The following is a 20,000-nucleotide window of genomic DNA, read 5'->3' on the forward strand; positions in this document are numbered from 1 at the left end:
ATGCATTAGGTCTGGCCTCTAATCTCTCTCTCTCTCTCTCTCTCTCTCTCTCTCTCTCTCTCTCTCTCTCTCTCTCTCTCTCTCTCTCTCTCTCTCTCTCTCTCTCTCTCTCTCTCTCTCTCTCTCTCTCTCTCTCTCTCTCTCTCTCTCTCCCCCCCTTCCCCTCTGATGATCTATGATTTAAAAGGCTGGTTCGGTCCTTGTTACTTTCAGAATCAATGTATCACTAGATAAAGCATCGCAGATAATCCTGGCCTGAGGCTTTCTTAGCTTCCATGGCTTTACTTGTACAGAGAGGAAGAATAATCAAAGGAGAGTCTGATCGATGCATTTTCTTACTGCATTTGTAAACAAACACGTAAAACAGCAGAAGACAAAATACACAGGGTGTCTGGCTAGTGGAGCAGTAGATTCCCTGCCTCGTGCCTACCTAAGGCCATTATGATTTCCACAAAACGGGGGGAAACTGACAGAATCATGGAATCTGGAAATAAACATTTAATCAACTGTAAAACATATATTAATATTGCAGAACTTTCCATAATTTGGGTGAAATCGATACAACTAGGCCTAATTATCAAAATCAAAAGTAGTGCTAATTATTGTAGTAAGTAACCTAAACAGTGTTGGGGGTCGTTACTCAAAAAAGTAATACATAAGTATTACATATAATAATACACATGTAATACACATTACACATTACTTAAAAGTAATGCCTTACTTCTTTTTTTTTGCGTTACTCCACAACATCGCCTGGGATGCATTGTCATGCAATTAGTTAACAAAATAACATTAAACCAGTTACTGTACATAATATGCCTACATATCGGCACAAATCCCGGGGTTTGTCCGACTCTGCCTCTGATTGGCCTGAACCAATCGATACTCACTCCTCATGCCAAAACCTAACCAATCATCACTCCTGGATTTAGGAACGCAATACCTTACTTGTTACAGACAAATGTAATGTGATTACAGTAATGCGTTACTTTGTAATGCGTTACCCACAACACTGAACCTAAATGATATCATCATTGTAAAATAGGCTGTAGAGAAATTATTTGGTTTTCAATTGGGGTGTTTTGAGAGGGGGGTCGGCCTTGCGTGGGGCCCTTATGTCACCTCACAACTTGGTTTTCACTTGATTGGGTGTCCACACAGGCACAATTGGTTGTGTCTCCGGGTGGGAAGCCGGATTAGCGGTATGAGTCCTGGCCTGTTTGGGGGGGAGGGGAACTGGGGGGAATAGCGTGATCCTCCCCACGCGCTATGTCCTGCCGGTGAAACCCCTCGCTGTCAGGTGAAAAGACGGGGCTGGCGACTGCACATGTATCGGAGGAAGCATTTGCTAGTCTACAATTGTAGACAACTCTTCCCAGATCGGCAGAGGTGGGGGAGCAATGACCGGGACAGCAACAGTACAGCGACAGTACAATTGGGAAGAAAAGGGGGAAGGTCTGAAAAAAACGTGATCAAAAACAAAATACATCTCTTCTGAAATCATATTTAACTAAGTTGCGTTTACATACGTTCTTTGACTAAGGATTATGTAGGTTTATAGGCCCCTATGTCTCCCATACCTTCTGTGTATGGGTCTATGTTGTCTGTGAAGATCTGTGCAAAACAATGGAGCATTTTATAGTCTACAGCGTTTTATGAAGTGCCCATGCAGTAGCATTATCTGAGTGTTGGTGGGAAGATCTTCTTTATCTTGGTCTCTGTGGCTGCTCTTTGTCCTGCTTTATGACACTGACAGAGCGCCACTGCTGATTGATCCACAGCGGCGTGTTCTCTTCCACGTTTATGAGCTCTGATTGTAACAGGCCAGTAGTATTGTGTGTTTAACATCAAAGCCTTCTTCACCCACTAGCCTTCGTCATCTTCTGTGCGTGGGCGGACGGGCGCAAATGTGCTTATCTGTGTGTGTGTGTGTGTGTGTGTGAGAGAGAGAGAGAGAGAGAGAGAGAGAGAGAGATAGAGAGAGCAAGAGAGAGAGAGAGAGATGCGTATGAACTGTCCATGTCAACATAGAATCAAAATTGTGCGTTTCCTTTCCTTTAGAAGTGGTTCTCAAAGTGGGGTCCGGGCGGGTACCTCCAGGGGTCTTTCAGGGGGTTCCAGGGGGTCCCCAGCAAAAAGGGGGATAATTTATTTTCACTATAATTCCATCCATAAGTAACACAATGACAGAATGTATCACTATTGGTCATGGGTTTCATACACTTTCCGTAATAACACATCTGAATTAAGCAAAATGTTTTATTAATTTGTGTCAGTTTAGGGGTCCTTGATGTGAAAAAGTTTGAGAACCTCTGTCGTATAGCACGGCTGCTTTCAATAGTGTCCTACTATTCAGGTGTTGCTGTAATAAAATGACTGACTCTCTATGTCTGTGTTTGCAGGTCAGTGCCAGGTGGCCACCCCTCAGTGTCGTATCCAGAAGTGCACCACAGACTTCGTCTCCCTGACCTCCCACCTGACGCCGGCCGTGGATGGCTTCGACACAGAGTTCTGCAAGGCTTTACGGGCGTACTCGGCCTGCACCCAGAGGACCGCCAAGACCTGCCGGGGGAACCTGGTGTTCCACTCGGCCGTGCTGGGCATCTCCGACCTCATGAGTCAGAGGAACTGCTCCAGAGACGGGCCCACCTCCTCCACACACCCAGAGATCCCGCACGAGCCCTGCAACTACCACAGTCGCACCCAGCACGCGCACACACACGCCCACTCGCACACACACTCCCACGCGCATGCACACGCGCAACCCCACGGCCACGTGCGGCCCGCGTACCTGTTCTGCGGGCTGTTCGGGGATCCCCACCTGAGGACGTTCAAGGACAGCTTCCAGACCTGCAAGGTGGAGGGGGCGTGGCCTCTCATCGACAACGACTACTTGTCGGTGCAGGTCACTAATATTCCCGTGGTAACCGGCTCCAGCGCCACGGCAACCAATAAGGTGAGTACAGAGAAGTGGTCAAAAGAGAGAGAGGGAATGAGTGTGTGTGTGTGTGTGTGTGTGTGTGTGTGGGGGGGGGGGGGTCTAATTTTCTTGTCTTTAAAGGGGTACGCCAACATTTTGGGAGTTTAGGCCATTTGTCATATTGTCGATATCAAAACTAGAATGTACATGGTTTTATTTTCAATCTGCGTGCCCTACAAAGAGCGGTACAGCCATCACTGCTACTTAACTTGCGCTACAATGGTAGTGACTGGTACAGCTGTTTGATCGCCCAAAATACACATTGCAACAGCGCCACAAACACTCACATGTACATGTTGTGACTTGTGTACTTACCACGTGATGAAACAATAATCCAAAGTTCTGTGAAACGTTCATTTCCCTAGGAAATCCACACACCGAGAACTAAACAAAGATGAACCAAACTAAGCAAGAGTAACTCAAGTTACTTCCTCACTTGCCACGAGGCACTGTACACAGCACATGCGCCTGTTTACAGTGCTGTGTGCAGTGCCTCATGGCAAACGAGGAAGTAACTTCGGTTATACTTTGTTAGTTCCGTTACTCTTTGTCTGTTTCAGGCTTTGTGTGAAATCACTGCGCCTGGCGGCCATGTTTGGAAAGTAGTTCCGGCTATCTATTTACCTTCGAAAATGACTGTTTCTCCGCATTTTGGATGACTATTTCATCATGTGGTGAGTACACGAGTCACAACATGTACATAGAGCTTTTTGGCGCTGTTGGAATGTGTGTTTTTGGTGACTTGAACGGCGGTATGGGGCTGCCCCGGTAACTCTCATTCATTTGCAAGTCTAACTAACTGCAGTGATATAGCTCACAGTGTACTGCACGGAGAGTGAGGGTAGTGTACAGGCATCTTGTTTATGTATGGTCAATATGGCAAATAGCCGAATCTCTCAAAAAGTTGGCCTATCCCTTTAAGGCTGAGGCTTTCTTGGTGGGGGATTTATGCTGCGATCATGTGCTGTCAGTCATCGGAAAAATGAGATTCCGAGAGGGAAAGTTCACGTGAACGCCCGCTCACGTCGGAAACAACTTGGAAACTCAGCAAAAATGTTGGTGCGCGAGTTGCCGGCTTGACGTCATATAGCAGAAACCAATAGAGGCAGAAACATGGTGGATGAAAGTAGATGCTTTGTTGATGGCAAGAAGCATTTTATTTTGCTCACATGTCATTTAATATGGTATTACCTTTAGTTGCTGTTTGCTGATTTGCTTTACACATTCCAATCATTCCGACACCACAAGCACATGAACACACAAACGTCGGAGGGATGACTTGCCCGCTCGTTAAATAGGACCATCCTAGGATCACACATGAATGCAGCATTATATATTAACAGACAGACAGACAGAGAGAGCGAGGGAAATAAATGTCAACGTCGATAGATAGATAGATAGATATCCATTGATGGATGGATGGATGTAAGATGATATTTTATGGAGAAAGAGGGGGTGTTTTGCCCAATTCTGCATCCCCATATGATGCCAGCTTTCTCCTAATTATGATTGGTTGGAGATTGCCGATGTCGGCAAACTCCTGAGATAACTCCGCCCACTTTACCTCAACTTCTTCAAACTGCCAAAAAAAATGCAAATTGATTTGTTTTGAACGATCAGAATACAATTGAATTTTGATATTTTCTATACAGTTTTATATGAATTCAAGACTACACATGACATATTGACAAGACAATTATGGAATTGCCTTGCCAGGGCTTTAAGGCTGTGAGGCTTTCTTAAGTGAGAGCAGCTGGTGTAATCTAGTTAGTGTGTGTGTGTGTGTGTGTGTGTGTGTGTGTGTGTGTGTGTGTGTGTGTGTGTGTGTGTGTGTGTGTGTGTGTGTGTGTGTGTGTGTGTGTGTGTGTGTGTGTGTGTGTGTGTGTGTTTGAGAGAGACACATTTTCTTTAACGACCTCTAAGTTGCTTTAATGTGCCTCAAGACTAGAGACCTCTTATCAATGTGGGGCTGGAAAACACCCTGCAGCCACTCCCCTCTCTCTCTCTTTCTCTCTCCCTCTCTCTCTTCCTCCCTATGTCTCTTCCTCTTCCTCTCCCTCTCCCTCTCTCTTTCTCTCTCTCCTTCTCTCTCTCTCTCGCTCTCTCTCTCTCTCTCCCTCTCAATTCAATTCAATTCAATTCAAAAAGGCGTAATTGGAATGGAAAACATATAGCTAGGTAACAAAAGTTAAAGTAGGATATAGGCAGATGAGTTAAACATTACTGTACTCTCTCTCTCTCTCTCTCTCTCTCTCTCTCTCTCTCTCTCAGTCTCACAGGTGTGAGGCAAAGCGCCTGGTCTTGTGACTGTCTCTTGTGACTGAGGCAGTGTTGGAAACCTAACTTGGTTAATGGCTGCATATAGCCTGACCTCTAATAACATGGAATGAGATGTGTGAAAGGACCCACTGTTTACATGTGTGTGTGTGTGTGTGTGTGTGTGTGTTTGCGTGTGTTTGCGTGTGTTTGCGTGTGTTTGCGCGTGTGTGTGTGTGTGCGTGCAAACGCGCGGCTCATAAGTGGAACCCCTTGCACCTAACAGCAACCATCTTAAAGCACTATATGTGTTATAGGTCCTTATCCCTGTACTGAGAGAAAGACACAGGCACACACACACACACACACACACACACACACACACACACACACACACACACACCAAGTGGATGATGTGCCACACAAGGTGATCTTTGTGGCGTTAAATAAGCTATGTTGATGTTTCCCCCGATGATCTGCCCTCTCCAGCTAGGTTAGCTTTAATTGTTAACATATACACACACAGCATGCGTGCATGCATGCACGCATGCATGCATGCACGTGCGCGCGCGCACGCACGCACGCACGCACACACACACACACACACACACACACAAACACTCAAACACACACTCAAACAAACACACGCACATTAAGCAAATAGTTTGATTGCTGCACTGTGGAACTGAAAGTCTGACCTTGTGTCAGAGGTGGGGCAGGTTATTTGTCATGATTATTAGGGACACACACATGCGCACGCGCACACACACACACACACACACACACACACACACACACACATACACACATTAACAGTCCCCCAGGCTTAATGGGCTGCCAGGCCTCATTCCTCACGGCTGTCATGTGAACAAAGCAGCCATTCACCGGAACTATGATGCTAGTGCTAACCGTAATGCTCACACCACACCCTTCACCCACTGCTCCATTCACCACTGCTGTGTGTTTGTGTGTGTGTGTGTGTGTGTGTGTGTGTGCGTGCGTGCGTACGTGCGTGCGTGCGCGCGCGCGTGTCTGTGTGTCGGCATGTTTGCATAGCTGTGTCAAATTACGACTTGTTAAAAAGTCATTTGGTCATTTCTCAAATGTAGTTCGACGAGAGTCAATAACCTGTGTAATGGGTGCCTGTCACTGTTTGTGCTGGTGACTATGTGTTTGTCTGTGTGGGCGTGAGAGAAAGATAGCTTTTAGCTCATTTCCTCCATGAAACGGATCTGTTTATTCCATATCTGATGTCTTCGTTTTGCAACAGGGAACTGCATTTGAATTCCTGCTTTTTGAACTCGTCATTCAAGATTGGATGAATTCACTATGAAATGTAAGATGTGACTGCAACTCTTCCTATGTTCCCCCTCCATAGATCACCGTTATCTTCAAGCCCTACGAGGGCTGCACAGACCAGAGGGTGTACCAGGCCGTCACGGACGACCTCCCTGCGGCCTTTGTTGACGGCACAGTGAGCAGCGGAGAGCCCAGCCACGCCTCGGCCGGAGTGGATGGCGGCACGGGCAAGGTCCGTGCGCTGTGGATCTCTGAGCGCAGCCCGGGCCGTCACGTGGAGCTGCACGCCGGCTACATGGGCGTCACCGTGATCGTCCGGCAGCTGGGCCGCTACCTGACGCTGGCGGTGCGGATCCCGGAGGAGATGGCCCAGGCCTACGACGCCACCCAGGACCTGCAGCTCTGTCTGAACGGCTGCCCCAGCGCAGAGCGCATCGACCGGGGCGGCCACTTGCCCCTGCCCCTGTCCCCTCCCGCGCTGGGCCTGCAGGTGCAGCAGCCGCGTCGGCCCGGCGGCCAGTTCTCGCAGGCGCAAGCGTCCCCCTACGGCGCCCCCCAGGTGTTCGGGGTGGAGGGGGCGCGGGACCGCTGCCGGGAACAGCTGGAGGTGCAGGACATTTACTTCCACTCCTGCGTGTTTGATCTGCTCACCACCGGGGACGCTAACTTCACGGCGGCGGCGTACAGTGCCCAGAAGGACATGGAGAGTCTCCACCCACACCGGGACAGGTGGAGGATCTACCCCCGTGGCTCCGCCCCCGACTCTGGGCCTGTCAAATGCCTCGCCCTGCTCCTGCTATGTGCACTCAGCTTGGTGCTGATATAGAGTGTGTACTGATTGATGTGTGCTTGTGTGAGTGTTGTGTGTGCCTGCGTGTGTTGATGTATGTGTGTGTGTGTGTGTGTGTGTGTGTGTGTGTGTGCATGTGTGTATGTGTGTATGTGCGTGCGTGCGCGCGCGCGCACTTGCACTCCAAAGAGAGTTTTGCTGAGCACTGATACAGACTCTCCTTCTCAGCATCTTCTGGACATTATTCCTCTTCATCTTCCTCTCTCATGCGTAGAGGAAGCAGCAGGCTGGACAGTGACTGGGCGCTGGAAGGGTTTCTGTTGCCACAACAGACTGGAGAGACTGCAGGAGATACTAGCAACACTACTGGTGTCTCACTGCGAGGGCCAACAGGGCAGAACCAACGCTGTGGAATAACACAGGAGAGGAGACGTGATGATGACTTAAAAACAGACCTTCATCATCTTGGGATAAGACACCATTGACAATGACACAAACATTCCTATGTGGGTGAATGAGTGTGTATCACACCACATGCATATACACTCCAGATTGTAAATAGAGTGTTTTGTCCTCAGTGCACGGTGTGACGGCGTAGGGTTTGCTTCTTTTTGTGCCGTTTGATGTGATATTTTTCTCTATACCTCAGACAGAGGATGTTTGTTTTAACGGAAGCACTTTATTTTATTTTATTTTTTATTTTATTCTTTACAAATCCACATCAGTGTTTCTTCCTCTCACTCTCCTTTACCCACCACCCTCTCTTTTGGAGACCATCTAATACGCTCCTTTTGGCTCCTGGTGTCAACAACACACAAGTCCATTGAACACAATGGGCACTGAGATTTTCTTTGCTAATCATTCTGACAGTAGCTGAGTTGCCTCGGCCTCTGATTTGAAGTCAGTTAATGTGAGTTGTTCTCTGTTGAATGTATTCTGAATGTGTCACAGCATCTGTCATTAGTACTGTTTTGTTGCAGTTTGATTTCCCCCTCAATCTGTGTGTGTGTGTGTGCGTGCGTGTGTCTGTTTGTGTGTGCGTGTGTGTGTGTGTGCGTGCATGTGTGTGTGTGTGTGTGTGCGTGTGTGTGTGTGTGTGTGTGTGTGTGCGTGCGTGCGTGCGTGCGTGTGTGCGTGTGTGTGTGTGTGTGTGTGTGTGCGTGCGTGTGTGCGTGCGTGTGTCTGTCTGTGTGTGTGTGTGTGTGTGTGTGTGCGTGCGTGTGTGTGTGTGTGTGCGTGTGTGTGTGCGTGTGTGTGTGCGTGTGTGTCTGTGTGCGTGCCTGTGTGTTGTTATTTCCCCTGAGCTCTATGTAAGAGGCATTCTCACCTCTTTGCCAAGAAGCTCTGGATATCAGCTCTTCTACTGTATGTTGCTCAGCTTGTTTTTTTTGTTTTCTTCATTTGAGCCAAAGACAGACAAATAGTGGAGGCCTTGTGAGAGAGGCAGGACGGTTTCCATCATGTACCAAGAGAATCATAACTCACCGCCAAACTAGCACGCAGACCCCCCCCCCCCCCCAGTGAATCATAACTCATTACCAAACCAGCACGCAGACCCCCCCCCCCCCCCCCCCCCCAGTGAATCATAACTCATTACCAAACCAGCACGCAGACCCCCCCCCCACAGTCTCCCTGCCCCCTCTTTGTAAACTTGCTACTGTAGACTGAATCTGTTTTGCTCCTACTGCCAGAATTGACGAGCTGCTCCTGACCGGGATAATTTCGAGAGACTGGAGTGTAGGCAAAACACTGCGAATCACTGAGAAAACTCCACCACAATGTCTGCTGGGATATGTGCTTCAGTTGAACCACACAGCAGTGTCTTATGGGAAATGTATGCCATTTGATATCTGGCAGAAATATGTCAACCCTTAAGACTATGAGTCTTTATAACATGTAACATATACGCCCCATTCGGTTGGCTATGTAAGCCCATGCTCAGTTTCTGGCATTGTGATCTCTTAAGTCATGTGTGAGTGTCCGTTTGGTGACGAGTGACTGGTCAATGTTGAAATACTTAACTTATTTATAAACGTAGTGTCCTGTAGAGGAACTTAAGCTCCATATTCTTGCTGTTGGATAATAATAATAAATAAATAAAAGTCAGATGTGATTGTACTGCCACCTAGTGGTGCTCTGTTGCTATGTCAGTGTTTTACTCATGGAGGCGCTCTAAAAGAAAAAAAACATGGAGGAAAAAACTGTGTGCAAGTGTTTTATTTAAAAAACAATAAAGTAAAAACAAACCAAGCGTACTTACTGGTGATTTATTTTACATTTAGGAAAGACAAAATTATAAAACTGGATACAAAAAAAAAAAATACAAACTTCTGCCTAGATGTAGACTTACAAAAAGCATTAACTATGGTTTCCCCCACTTCTCTAGTCTGACTGAGTGTTTGTTTTAGCCATTGAATGAGCTCAGAAGAAAATAATCTACACACAGATGCAATACACACCCATCTGTCTGAGGTTAGGTTGTGATCAGATACCAGGTTTGGCCTCACAAACACACAAACCAGTTTTCAACTGCCACAGTTGGCAGCACCTGGATGTGTGAGAACAGGCTGGCAGAAGGGCGCCGAAACATTTGAGGGTAGATCCCCTTCTCCTGTTTAATCCATGAGACTTCAAACTCAGCCATCCTCATGAAGTCAACCACAAGGCAGAGATGCGCACAAGTCATTTTTTGCAAGTCCACGTCAAGTCTCTGAGCTAGAGTCCAGGTCACGTCTCAAGTCTTTAAGCTAATAGTCCAAGTCAAGTCTCTTATGGATGAGTGTTCTATCATCTGCTGGATGTCATCTGGTCTTCTTAGAACACTGCATAGCTAAAACTAAGGAATTCAAAGCGTACTGTATTATCATCCTTTATCTATTAGCATACAGTATCAGCATTGATTAGTTGAAATGATTATTAGTAGACGTTTCCTCAATGTTAATACACACAGAAATAAAGATTGCTCACAAGTCCCAAATCTCAAGTCCAAGTCAAGTCTCAAGCCTTTGAGGGCAAGTCTCAAGTCAAGTCTCCAAGTCACTGTATGTGTGACTTAAGTGCGACTCAAATCCAAGTTTCAAGTCCAAGTCTCCATCTCTGCCACAAGGACGGAGTGTGTCCAACAGCTTCCAGTGGAGAGATCCTCGCTGCGTAGACAAGAAAGACTCCCTCCTAATCTCCTCTGTGATAGTTGTCACTACAAGGTCACATGGTGCAGCAGTGACCCTTCACTTGCAACAATCTGAAAGGTCAAATACACTGTTAATGTCTTTGAATCAACTATTATAGTCTATTAAAGACAAGAATAATGGGATGCTTCTGTCCATACTAGAATACTGAAGGGTGATAGACCAACTATCTGGCCATGGCTTTACATGTGCTGAACGTTTAGTAAACATTCAGCACATGTACAGCCAAGGCCAGATAGTTTAGTCTATGTTTCTATATGGTTCATGCTACAGTATTGTCACTTTTATTGATGCACAGAGACTCGTTCTCTTACCACTTAATAACAACATATGTGGTCATCAGAGTGTTAAAGATGAGGCTCTTCAGAAGAAGCAGCCTCATGGCCAGGAGCGTCACCTCGTCCGTCCACCAACCCACATCTGCAGGTCAAAGGTCAAACATATGGAAAGTGTCAGGGTGCGTTACAGTTATGAATGGAGGCATTTTATGGTCTAAAATGGTCTACAGACAATTTGATTTGACCTTCTCTCGCTTCATCGTCGTAGCAGATATTGTCGTGATCATCATCTGAAATGATGACAATTCATGAAGGTTTAAAATGGAAATGGCACGCATGGTAGGAATTCACATATTTCTCTGCCCTGGGACACTTCAGTCAATACTTGTGAACATGCACCCCTCTTTCCTAAAGCTAGAAACTGGCAAATTGACCCTTGAATTATTGATGTTACTGGGATGTAAAATCTGGCACTGCTCCATGTCTATGACAATGGCACTGACTTTGATGAGTTCTTGCACCCAAATGAGTTCATATACATGTATATTGGCATTTATATATTCTATATACATTTATATATCCTATATAAATGCCAAATTCTTTGTCAATGGAGCAGGCCCTGCTTTTACATCTAGTGACATCACACATTCAAGGGATTTCTCTCTCATGTTCACAAACATTGACTGAGCCATCCAGAGGCACGGGAATACAATTGGTGGCATTCTCCTTTAATGAGTCATGTTAAAATGAATGATAGGTAAAGACTATCATGATCCTGACCTGACTCGCACAGCCTCAGTCGTACCTGAGAAGGTGGCGTGATGAGTCCTGATGACCCTGGGGTGTGGTCGGTGGCTCACAAAGCAGCTGTATGACGGCCAATCATTGGTGGCAACTGTAATTACGGCCACGGCGCTGCGGCCGCTGTCCCGCCTGTCTCCAGCCACGCTATAGGGGGCGCCGGGTAGGTGGCCTTCTGACGATGACCTCCAGCTGACCTCCAGGTGCCCGAATCTGAGGTCACTGACGACACAGACCAACAGCGTCCAGCCCAGCCGATCTCCTGACAGGTGGACCGGAGGGGCCAGAGACGCCAGCACATCACCCTCCACCCCTCCTGACCAGAGGGGATAACATTGTCAGGATAGAAAACAGAGAAGATGCAGGAAAGAAAATCATAGAATATTGTTGGAGACCATGCACTGGTCCAAACATCACATTGTAGTAAAGTACAGTAAAAATAAGTTATGTTTAAAAAGTTGTCTAATCTAGGTGCTTTTCATATTTTAACTTCAGCTGAAGGATTCAATGCGCTTGTTATGAAACCAAACCCCACTTTATGAACACAAAAGTGCATGGTGGTCAAGCCCAAAAGTAAGCCTTTTCTCTTAGCTCCTGAAAAGTTGACATTTGGACATACAGTGATAATAAGCTCTTTCATAGGATCAGATGGAACTTGCGTTGCGTATTGGTTCAGCTTATTTCCCAGAAACTTCTCTCATAAACAATCAGCTCTTACCTGTCCATAGATAGATGATAGGAAGGTAAAAGAGACCTCTGGATGGTTCCGTCATGTCAGAGTATCTGTGTTGGTGTAGCTGGTGGCTGTGTAGTGTTCTGTGATGACTGCGCTGTGTGTGCGTGTTGTGACTATACTACTATGTGTGTGTGTGTGTGTGTGTGTGTGTGTGTGTGTGTGTGTGTGTGTGTGTGTGTGTGTGTGTGTGTGTGTGTGTGTGTGTGTGTGTGTGTGTGTGTGTGTGTGTGTGTGTGTGTGTGTGTGTGTGTGTGTGTGTGTGTGTGTTCGCGCATGGGTATATGGGTGAGTGTGTAAAGGGTGGGAGGGGTAGTGGCATGCTGTTGGGTTGTTGTGCCACATGACAGAAAGTACAGGCAGGGGCAGGGGATTATCAGCTCCCAATCATGTGACCCTGGACCCACTATGGACCCCCCAACCCAGAGAGACCAGAGACACAGACATGTATCATCCTCAGTGGGAGTTGTTGTATTTAGGCTATCTGCATAATATCAGGAGGACAGGAAGCCAGTGAAGGACAGCAATAAGGAAAGGACAGTAAACAGCCAATACAAGATACACACCTGCTGCTTATGGCTGTTAGATCTGAGGTGAGGAACTGATCATATCAACACACCCGGGGCAATAGGCAACACCTGGCTGCACACACACACACACACACACACACACACACACACACACACACACACACACACACACACACACACACACACACACACACACACACACACACACACACACACACACACACACACACACATTACAGTTACATTATTGGCTTTGCCAGTAGGCAGTGTTGGGTAACTCATTACAAAAGTAAGATATTACATGTAATATATTACTTTTAGTAGTAAGTCAGTAATACAACTTATTACCAATATGATTTCAGTAATATTATACGAGTTACTGTCAAGTAACACAAGTTACAAATTTAGTTACTTTTTTTTTAAATCAAAGCACATATTTACCGTAAATAAAGATACAATCATTTCCTAATCAAATTGTGTGCTTTTATGCAAATAACCACTATAGATGACAATAACAAAGGAAAAGGATAACATTTAGAATTTTGGATGGTTTACACTGACGTCAAGACGGTGTAAATTCTTTCTCGGGATGGTTCCGGCCGGGCAGCGATGTCATTCTGCTACTGCAGTTATTTTGGTGAAAGTCATGCAAAAGTAGTGTAATAAGTAATGAGTTACAGACAGTAATATTTTAAAATAACGTATTACTTTCAAATGAAAGTAACTAGTAATATGTAGTATATTACATTTTGAAAGTAACTTGCCCAACACTGCCAGTAGGCGGGAGCTTGAAGAGAAAGTGAAACCTGACAGTGGAGAGTCGATGGAGGCATGACACAGCTCAACTGAGGTAAAAGAGAAAAAGCTTTTTGACATTTCTTTTAACACACACCTTCTCTAAAGAAGGCACGGGGTCATCTGTCTGCACCTTGTGCTTCTTTACCACGGGAAAAAGTCTTGGTGCCATTGCTGATGCTGTTAAATCCTCTCAGCATGGGACACTAGCATTATGCTAATACATCATCAACTGTAACGTTAGGCTAGCTGCCTGTCCTGCAGCAGCTGTTGTTATCATGTTACAGCAATAGCTCTGTGTCCTCCACCTTGTGCCTGCATGGAAAACAGCTGGTCCATTGGTGTGGTAATAGCCTGAACTTATTTGGCAGAAGATCCAGTGCAGTGTTTTCAGCCCAGTCAGGTATAACGTTTGCAATGTTGTTTTTGGATGATCATATATCTCTGCTGTTACTGTATCATATCTTACTGTATTGTATCTTATCTTATATCAAAGATAATATATGAAAGCCTGTTCATTTCCCTTTACCACGCTGTCTCATTTGTAATTGTGGGATGAGCAGCACAGCCGATTATGCAAAGTCAAAAGTGCCAAATTGCCCTGCCAATGTCAGTGTATCCTCCTGTTCGTATTGACTCTATCGTTTTGAGTTGTTTGGGGGATTGGATGATTGAACTCTCTATCAGTAACAAGGAACAAACAAAACATATTGGCAATTTTACGCTGGTCACGCGCTGCTGTGGGATGGAATTCCATTCCTCAACCAGGATTCGTCGCAGGTCAGTCAACATGGTTGTGTTTGTCACTCGAGCATGTACAGCATGCCCAAGCTGATCTCACAAGTGTTCAATTGGGCACCTGAAGGCAGCATCTGGAGCATCCCGTTTGCTTAAATGGGACCTGGTTGGCAGCACCTGGAGTATCCTGCTGGGTGCTGCTCTCTAACAAAGTGGTAATTTGGTGTCTGCTCCTAACATGCCATGGTTATTTATCCAATCTGGATAAGGCCCGCGTGTTATAGGGCAGGTTGAAGCTGGTGTTCCCCAGAAGCAAGTTGCAGCATTATTTGGAGTAAGCTGTGGTACCATCTCCAATCCCAAGGCCACCAGGCTGGTGACCAGCATGAGGAGGTGCCAGGCTGTTGTGGCTGCGTATGGTTCTTCCACCCGCCGCGACATAAATTGCCAATATGTCTTGTTTGTTCCTTGTTACTGATAGAGAGTTCAATCATCCAATCCCCCATACAACTGAAAACAATAGAGTCAATACCAACAGGAGGATACACTGTTTGATATTGGCAGGGACACTTTTTACTTTAGGTGCTACTCACATAATCGGCTGTGCTGCTCATCCCACAAAGGGAAATGAAGAGGCTTTCCTTCCCTCTGCTCTGTTTCCCTCTCCCTCAGTCTCTCTCCCTCTGCTCTCAGTATAGCATCGGACTAATGACATCACTAATGACATTATCACTGATGTCATCATCACTGATGTCATCACTGAACTATAGCGTCAGCCTTAGGGCAATCAGCCTTAGGGCAATTAGGGCAATTCATCTGCCCTACTTAAAATAAATCCGGCTCTGTCAGGTCACCCACACGGGTGCTCTTTACAACCCCTGAAAGTTTCAGCCCGATGGCACGTAAAACGGCATAGCTGTGGCTGACACAGTGTGTCCACATTGCCAAATTTATATAGTTTAACAAAGTTTAACTTCAACTGGGACAAGGATCACAGTCACCCCTGGATAAAGGACATTTTTTCTACTCTTAGAGAGGCAGACCTGTCATATATTTTTCACAACATGCTTTGCTGCCTGTAACATTAATATGTTGAAACAAAAGTTATCTCTTAATTATAGAGAGAAATGGGCAAACGACATTATGGTCTAAGCCTAAGCTTAGATCATACAGTATGTTCATGTTCAGATGAAGCAGTGTTCTGGTCGTGAGCCTTATGTGTCACTTCCTTTCTAACCAGAAACCAGAGGTCTTTATGTTCTCAGAATTGGTATCCTGCCTCTTGCCATTGAAGTAGGGCGGTTCACAGCTATACCAGAAGAGAACAGGATATGCAATGTCTGTGATCTAAAGGATGTTGAAAATGAGTTTCATTTCATGTTTTATTGTACTCTGTATGATGGTTTGAGGATTTCCTGTTATTTGACGAAATGCAAAAGCAAAAACCTGAACTCTTCTGGGCAGATGATGGCCAGAAGTTGGAGTGGTTGTTTAAGACTGAAGTATTTAAGACTGCTAACTTTATTTCTAAGGCCTGGAATAGAAGGCAAGCACAGCTCTGGTTCAGGCTGTGGCTTCCATGCTGTACAAATTCACTGATCATTGTTTGTTTAAATGATGAACGGTAAAAGTGTCCTGTAAGCCCATATATATATATACAGTATATATATATATATATATATATGGCCCAAACTATAGCAATAAAACAGTCTTAATGAATGTTGTTCTTCTTTAACAGACTGCTGTGTCCTTTATCCTCCGCTCCCATGATTCCATGATTCAGGCTCAAGAAGAAAAGGTCCTGGAAGTTCCACATCATTAAGGTTTCCTTTTTTCCCTTCTCTCTCTCCAGTCACATTGTGACAGTGTGACAACCAGACACTCCCACCATAGTCAAATACCCTCCTCAGGTGCTCATTAGCCACTCCTCATGTTTGTTCTGTGACAGGGTGATTTCAACACTCGCTGTCACCTCGGTGGGCTATATTTTCTATCAGTGGGTGAAGGACATTTCCTCTACAATGATATTGGTGAGGTTGTTAGTGCTGTCTCTCTTCCATGCATCTCTGGTTGGGTCTCAGCCCACCCAAAGTCCACGACAGGCGTCAAGCTCTCCCCACCCCACAGGAGAACAAACGCCTTTGAGTACTGGCAACCTGTCATTCCCCTGGAGCCGCCTGCGCCTGCCTGGGTACTCCTCACATCTTTTATTCTAGCCAAATATTTAAAATTGACAGAGAAAGTTTTGGACCTTCAGTATTTTTGGAATCACCGAGTAAAAATAGCAACCTGTGCTTCTTCATCCTAGGTACATAATTCCCCTCCACTACTACCTCTACCTGCACCCCGACCTCACAACTCTCAGCTTCACTGGCTCAGTGCAGATCCTGATTCATGTCCAGAACAACACAAACTGGGTTGTATTACACAGCAAGGGTCTGCAGATCTCCAAGGCTATGCTTTTGGACCAGAACCTAGATCATCTGTCTGACCAGGTAGTTGCGACTTCAGAGTAGTTTTCACAGATTATTTATCATCATTACCCACAATACAGCCACATTGATTGTGCTAACATGCGCTACACATCTCTCTATTGCTCACTTACTAATATGAAAGAAATAAAATAATTGGAGATGTTTGAAACTGCTCTGCTGATCTCTCTCTGTAGGTTCTCCCAGTTCTCCACAACCCTGCCCATGAGCAGGCAGCCATTTTCTCTCCCAGGGTGCTCAGCGGTGGGCAGACGTACTTCCTATACATTGAGTTTGGGGCAGAGCTTGCAGAAGGCTTCTATGGCTTCTATAGGAGCAGCTACAAAACCAGTGCTGGAGAGACCAGGTAGGACTGTGTACATTGTCTTCCACTGTCACCGCTCACAGCAGGGCTGGCAGAGCTCACGCGCGCTGGCGTGCGTGCGCGCGCTGGCGCGCGCACACACACACACACACACACACACACACACGCACGCACGCACGCACGCACGCACGCACGCACGCACGCACGCACACACACACACACACACACACACACACACACACACACACACACACACACACACACACACACACACACACACACACACACACAGTGTACCTGAGTCTAACTATACAATACTTGCTGACATAGGCGCTGTCTCTTTTCAGAACCATAGCTTCAACTCACTTTGAACCCACTAGTGCTCGGATGGCTTTCCCCTGTTTTGACGAGCCTAGTTTTAAAGCTAACTTCTCCATAAGGATCAGGAGGAGCCCAGAGCACATCTCCTTGTCCAACATGCCTATAGTGAGTGTGTTGCATATGGGCTATTTCACTACATGAATTACTGCCAGTAAACATGCGTGTGTGTGTGAAAGAAAGTGTTTGTGTTCAAAACATGAGTGTATTTCAGGAGAAGACCGTTGAGGTGAATGGCGGCCTGCTGGAGGACCACTTTGCTGTGAGCGTAAAGATGAGCACATACCTAGCAGCTTTTGTCATCTGTGACTTCAAGTCTGTCACTGCGACAACATCTTCTGGGGTTAAGGTATGGACTCGGTGAAGATGTTTATGTTTCCCTTCATTCCTTGCTGCTTAATGATGAATGATTAGTAGCCTAGTTATAGAAAAAAATATATCACCTTTTCTCAGTTGCAAATGTCTTCCTTATGCCTCTGTAGGTGTCCGTCTATGCTGCTCCTGAGAAGTGGCAGCAGACTCACTATGCTCTGGAGGTTGCTGTCAAGATGCTGGACTTCTATGAGAAGTATTTCAACATCCCTTACCCGCTACCCAAACAGGGTAAACTTCTAAACGTTCTACGACGCAGCATGTCATTTCCCCATTAGGCCGCATTGTGTCTCTCATTTTCTCTCTCTTATGTTCTTCACCCTGTCGTTCTCCTCTCCCTCACTGTCTTTTCCCTCCCTCAGATCTCATAGCCATTCCAGACTTCCAGTCCGGTGCGATGGAGAACTGGGGTCTGACCACCTACAGAGAGACCAGCCTCCTGTTCGATCCCCTCACATCCTCCATATCTGACAAACTCTGGGTTACTATGGTGATCGGCCACGAGCTGGCCCACCAGGTGAGACTGACGGGGTCTTTGCAGTCTAACAACAGACGATTTACTCTTTTTGCTTAGTGTCAGTGGCTTGGATGTTCATATCTTGGCGTTTTATTACATCAATGCTAAATCTTGAGCACTGATACTCTTTTGCTTGCAGTGGTTCGGTAACTTGGTGACCATGGAGTGGTGGAACGATATCTGGCTGAATGAAGGATTCGCCAGATACATGGAGTACATTTCAGTGGAGGCCACCTACCCTGAACTCAGAGTGGTATCTGATATGTTTCATCTGACAATTTAGAAAAGCTAATTGATTACAGTCATATTAACAGATTAATATTAAACACTTTAACACTGTTGGAAAACAGCTTGGCGATGTACCTTGTGATGACTGGAAGAGGTGAATCATTTACAACCACGGGTTTCAATGCTTGAGAAAATATGTTTCTATTATATGAACACATTCAAGTCTAGTTGCTTGTTATACAGTATGAACTGCAACGTTGCATAAGAAGAATATGTCAAATATTGGAGAAAAAAAGTGATTGTAAATTGTTCTTCCTCTTCCTGTAATCACTAATCATCCAGTATTCATTAATGTGTTTACTTGAAAATCCACAGAATATCCAATATCAAGCTAAATCTACTCCTGTCATGAACGTAAACACATAGTGGAGTAGCAACTAAATTGAACCAGTTTACGCTTGTTCTCTGGTAGTTGTCCACAGGCATTCTAGCAAATAACCACTAACTGAAGTAGAAGTAGTAGGTTGAGTGAAAGTGGGTATAATAAAATGGTAAACAAAATAATTCCCCTGGGACGCATTGGACATCACAGACAGTGATGCACTGATATAGAGTACCATTGTCACACTATTCAAGGATGGAAGTTTCCTTTAAACTCAGGAGAGAAAGGGATGATGATTCTACTATGTGCACAATCTATCTTGCAGGAGGAATATCTTCTGCACACCTGCTTTGCAGCAGTTGGTCGAGATTCATTCAACTCTTCTCGGCCAATATCCAGCCCAGCGGAGAGCCCCACGCAGATCAACGAGATGTTTGACACAGTCTCCTATGACAAAGTATGGTTTTAATCTTATACTTTTAATCACACAACTGTGACAGCATCAGCGTGGTCAATGAATGATAGAGCTTTATCTAGACTGTATGGATCTATAACCACAAAATCAGTGAGAAACAAGAGTATATTTTTATGAAACAGATTTGAAATCAGTTTTGATTGATAGATCACATTCAAAGCTATTGTCAAATACCTGATAAACGCACACCTGTGACTGCTTAATTGTGAATTTAAATATTAACACTCCAAAAAAATCACCACTCATACTGGTACAATAACTAACTACATTGTTTGATGGAATAATAACATTTCATTTCATTATTATTATTGAATATTGGTGTTCTTTTTCCACATTGCACCCAATAACGCTTCTAAACTGTTCTGAAGCCAGTGGAAAGCATGGTTTCTATGGCTTATGACTTGACTAAAGTCTTTCCCTGTCTCTCCCATCAGGGGGCGTGTGTCCTGCACATGCTTCGACAC

At 45.4% G+C, this 20,000-nt stretch overlaps 3 protein-coding genes across 4 annotated transcripts in view; 2 read left to right on the forward strand and 1 right to left on the reverse strand.

Annotated features, from left to right (window-relative positions):
• rgmb (repulsive guidance molecule BMP co-receptor b) overlaps positions 1-8,799 on the forward strand; it is a 22,172-nt gene extending 13,373 nt beyond the window's left edge. The window contains exons 2-3 of the mRNA XM_083645031.1: positions 2,403-2,956; positions 6,615-8,799. Of these exons, the coding sequence (XP_083501157.1) occupies positions 2,403-2,956; positions 6,615-7,361 (1,301 nt within the window). The 3' untranslated portion in view covers positions 7,362-8,799. The remainder of the gene's footprint in view (positions 1-2,402; positions 2,957-6,614) is intronic.
• LOC310784317 (uncharacterized protein) lies at positions 8,063-12,365 on the reverse strand (the record flags this gene model as incomplete). The annotated part of the gene is made up of 5 exons (XM_083645334.1): positions 8,063-8,123; positions 10,828-10,933; positions 11,037-11,081; positions 11,597-11,908; positions 12,311-12,365. 5 exons carry the CDS (start codon positions 12,363-12,365, stop codon positions 8,063-8,065), a joined length of 579 nt encoding a protein of 192 aa, XP_083501460.1.
• A 468-nt stretch (positions 12,366-12,833) lies between these two features.
• erap2 (endoplasmic reticulum aminopeptidase 2) overlaps positions 12,834-20,000 on the forward strand; it is a 12,069-nt gene continuing 4,902 nt past the window's right edge. The window contains exons 1-11 of one of the 2 annotated variants that reach the window (XM_083645017.1): positions 12,834-12,918; positions 16,127-16,579; positions 16,697-16,883; positions 17,057-17,226; positions 17,532-17,670; positions 17,777-17,911; positions 18,045-18,165; positions 18,297-18,451; positions 18,591-18,704; positions 19,387-19,518; positions 19,971-20,000. The exon at positions 19,971-20,000 is cut by the window's right edge and continues 102 nt beyond it. In XM_083645017.1, the coding sequence (XP_083501143.1) occupies positions 16,410-16,579; positions 16,697-16,883; positions 17,057-17,226; positions 17,532-17,670; positions 17,777-17,911; positions 18,045-18,165; positions 18,297-18,451; positions 18,591-18,704; positions 19,387-19,518; positions 19,971-20,000 (1,353 nt within the window). In that variant the 5' untranslated portion in view covers positions 12,834-12,918; positions 16,127-16,409. Of the gene's footprint in view, positions 12,919-13,665; positions 13,706-16,126; positions 16,580-16,696; positions 16,884-17,056; positions 17,227-17,531; positions 17,671-17,776; positions 17,912-18,044; positions 18,166-18,296; positions 18,452-18,590; positions 18,705-19,386; positions 19,519-19,970 lie in introns of those variants that run through there. The other variant, XM_083645016.1, reaches the window with a different exon arrangement.

Source organism: Poromitra crassiceps (genome assembly GCF_964638095.1).
Source record: "Poromitra crassiceps genome assembly, chromosome: 10".
NCBI classification, from domain to species: Eukaryota; Metazoa; Chordata; class Actinopteri; order Beryciformes; family Melamphaidae; genus Poromitra; species Poromitra crassiceps.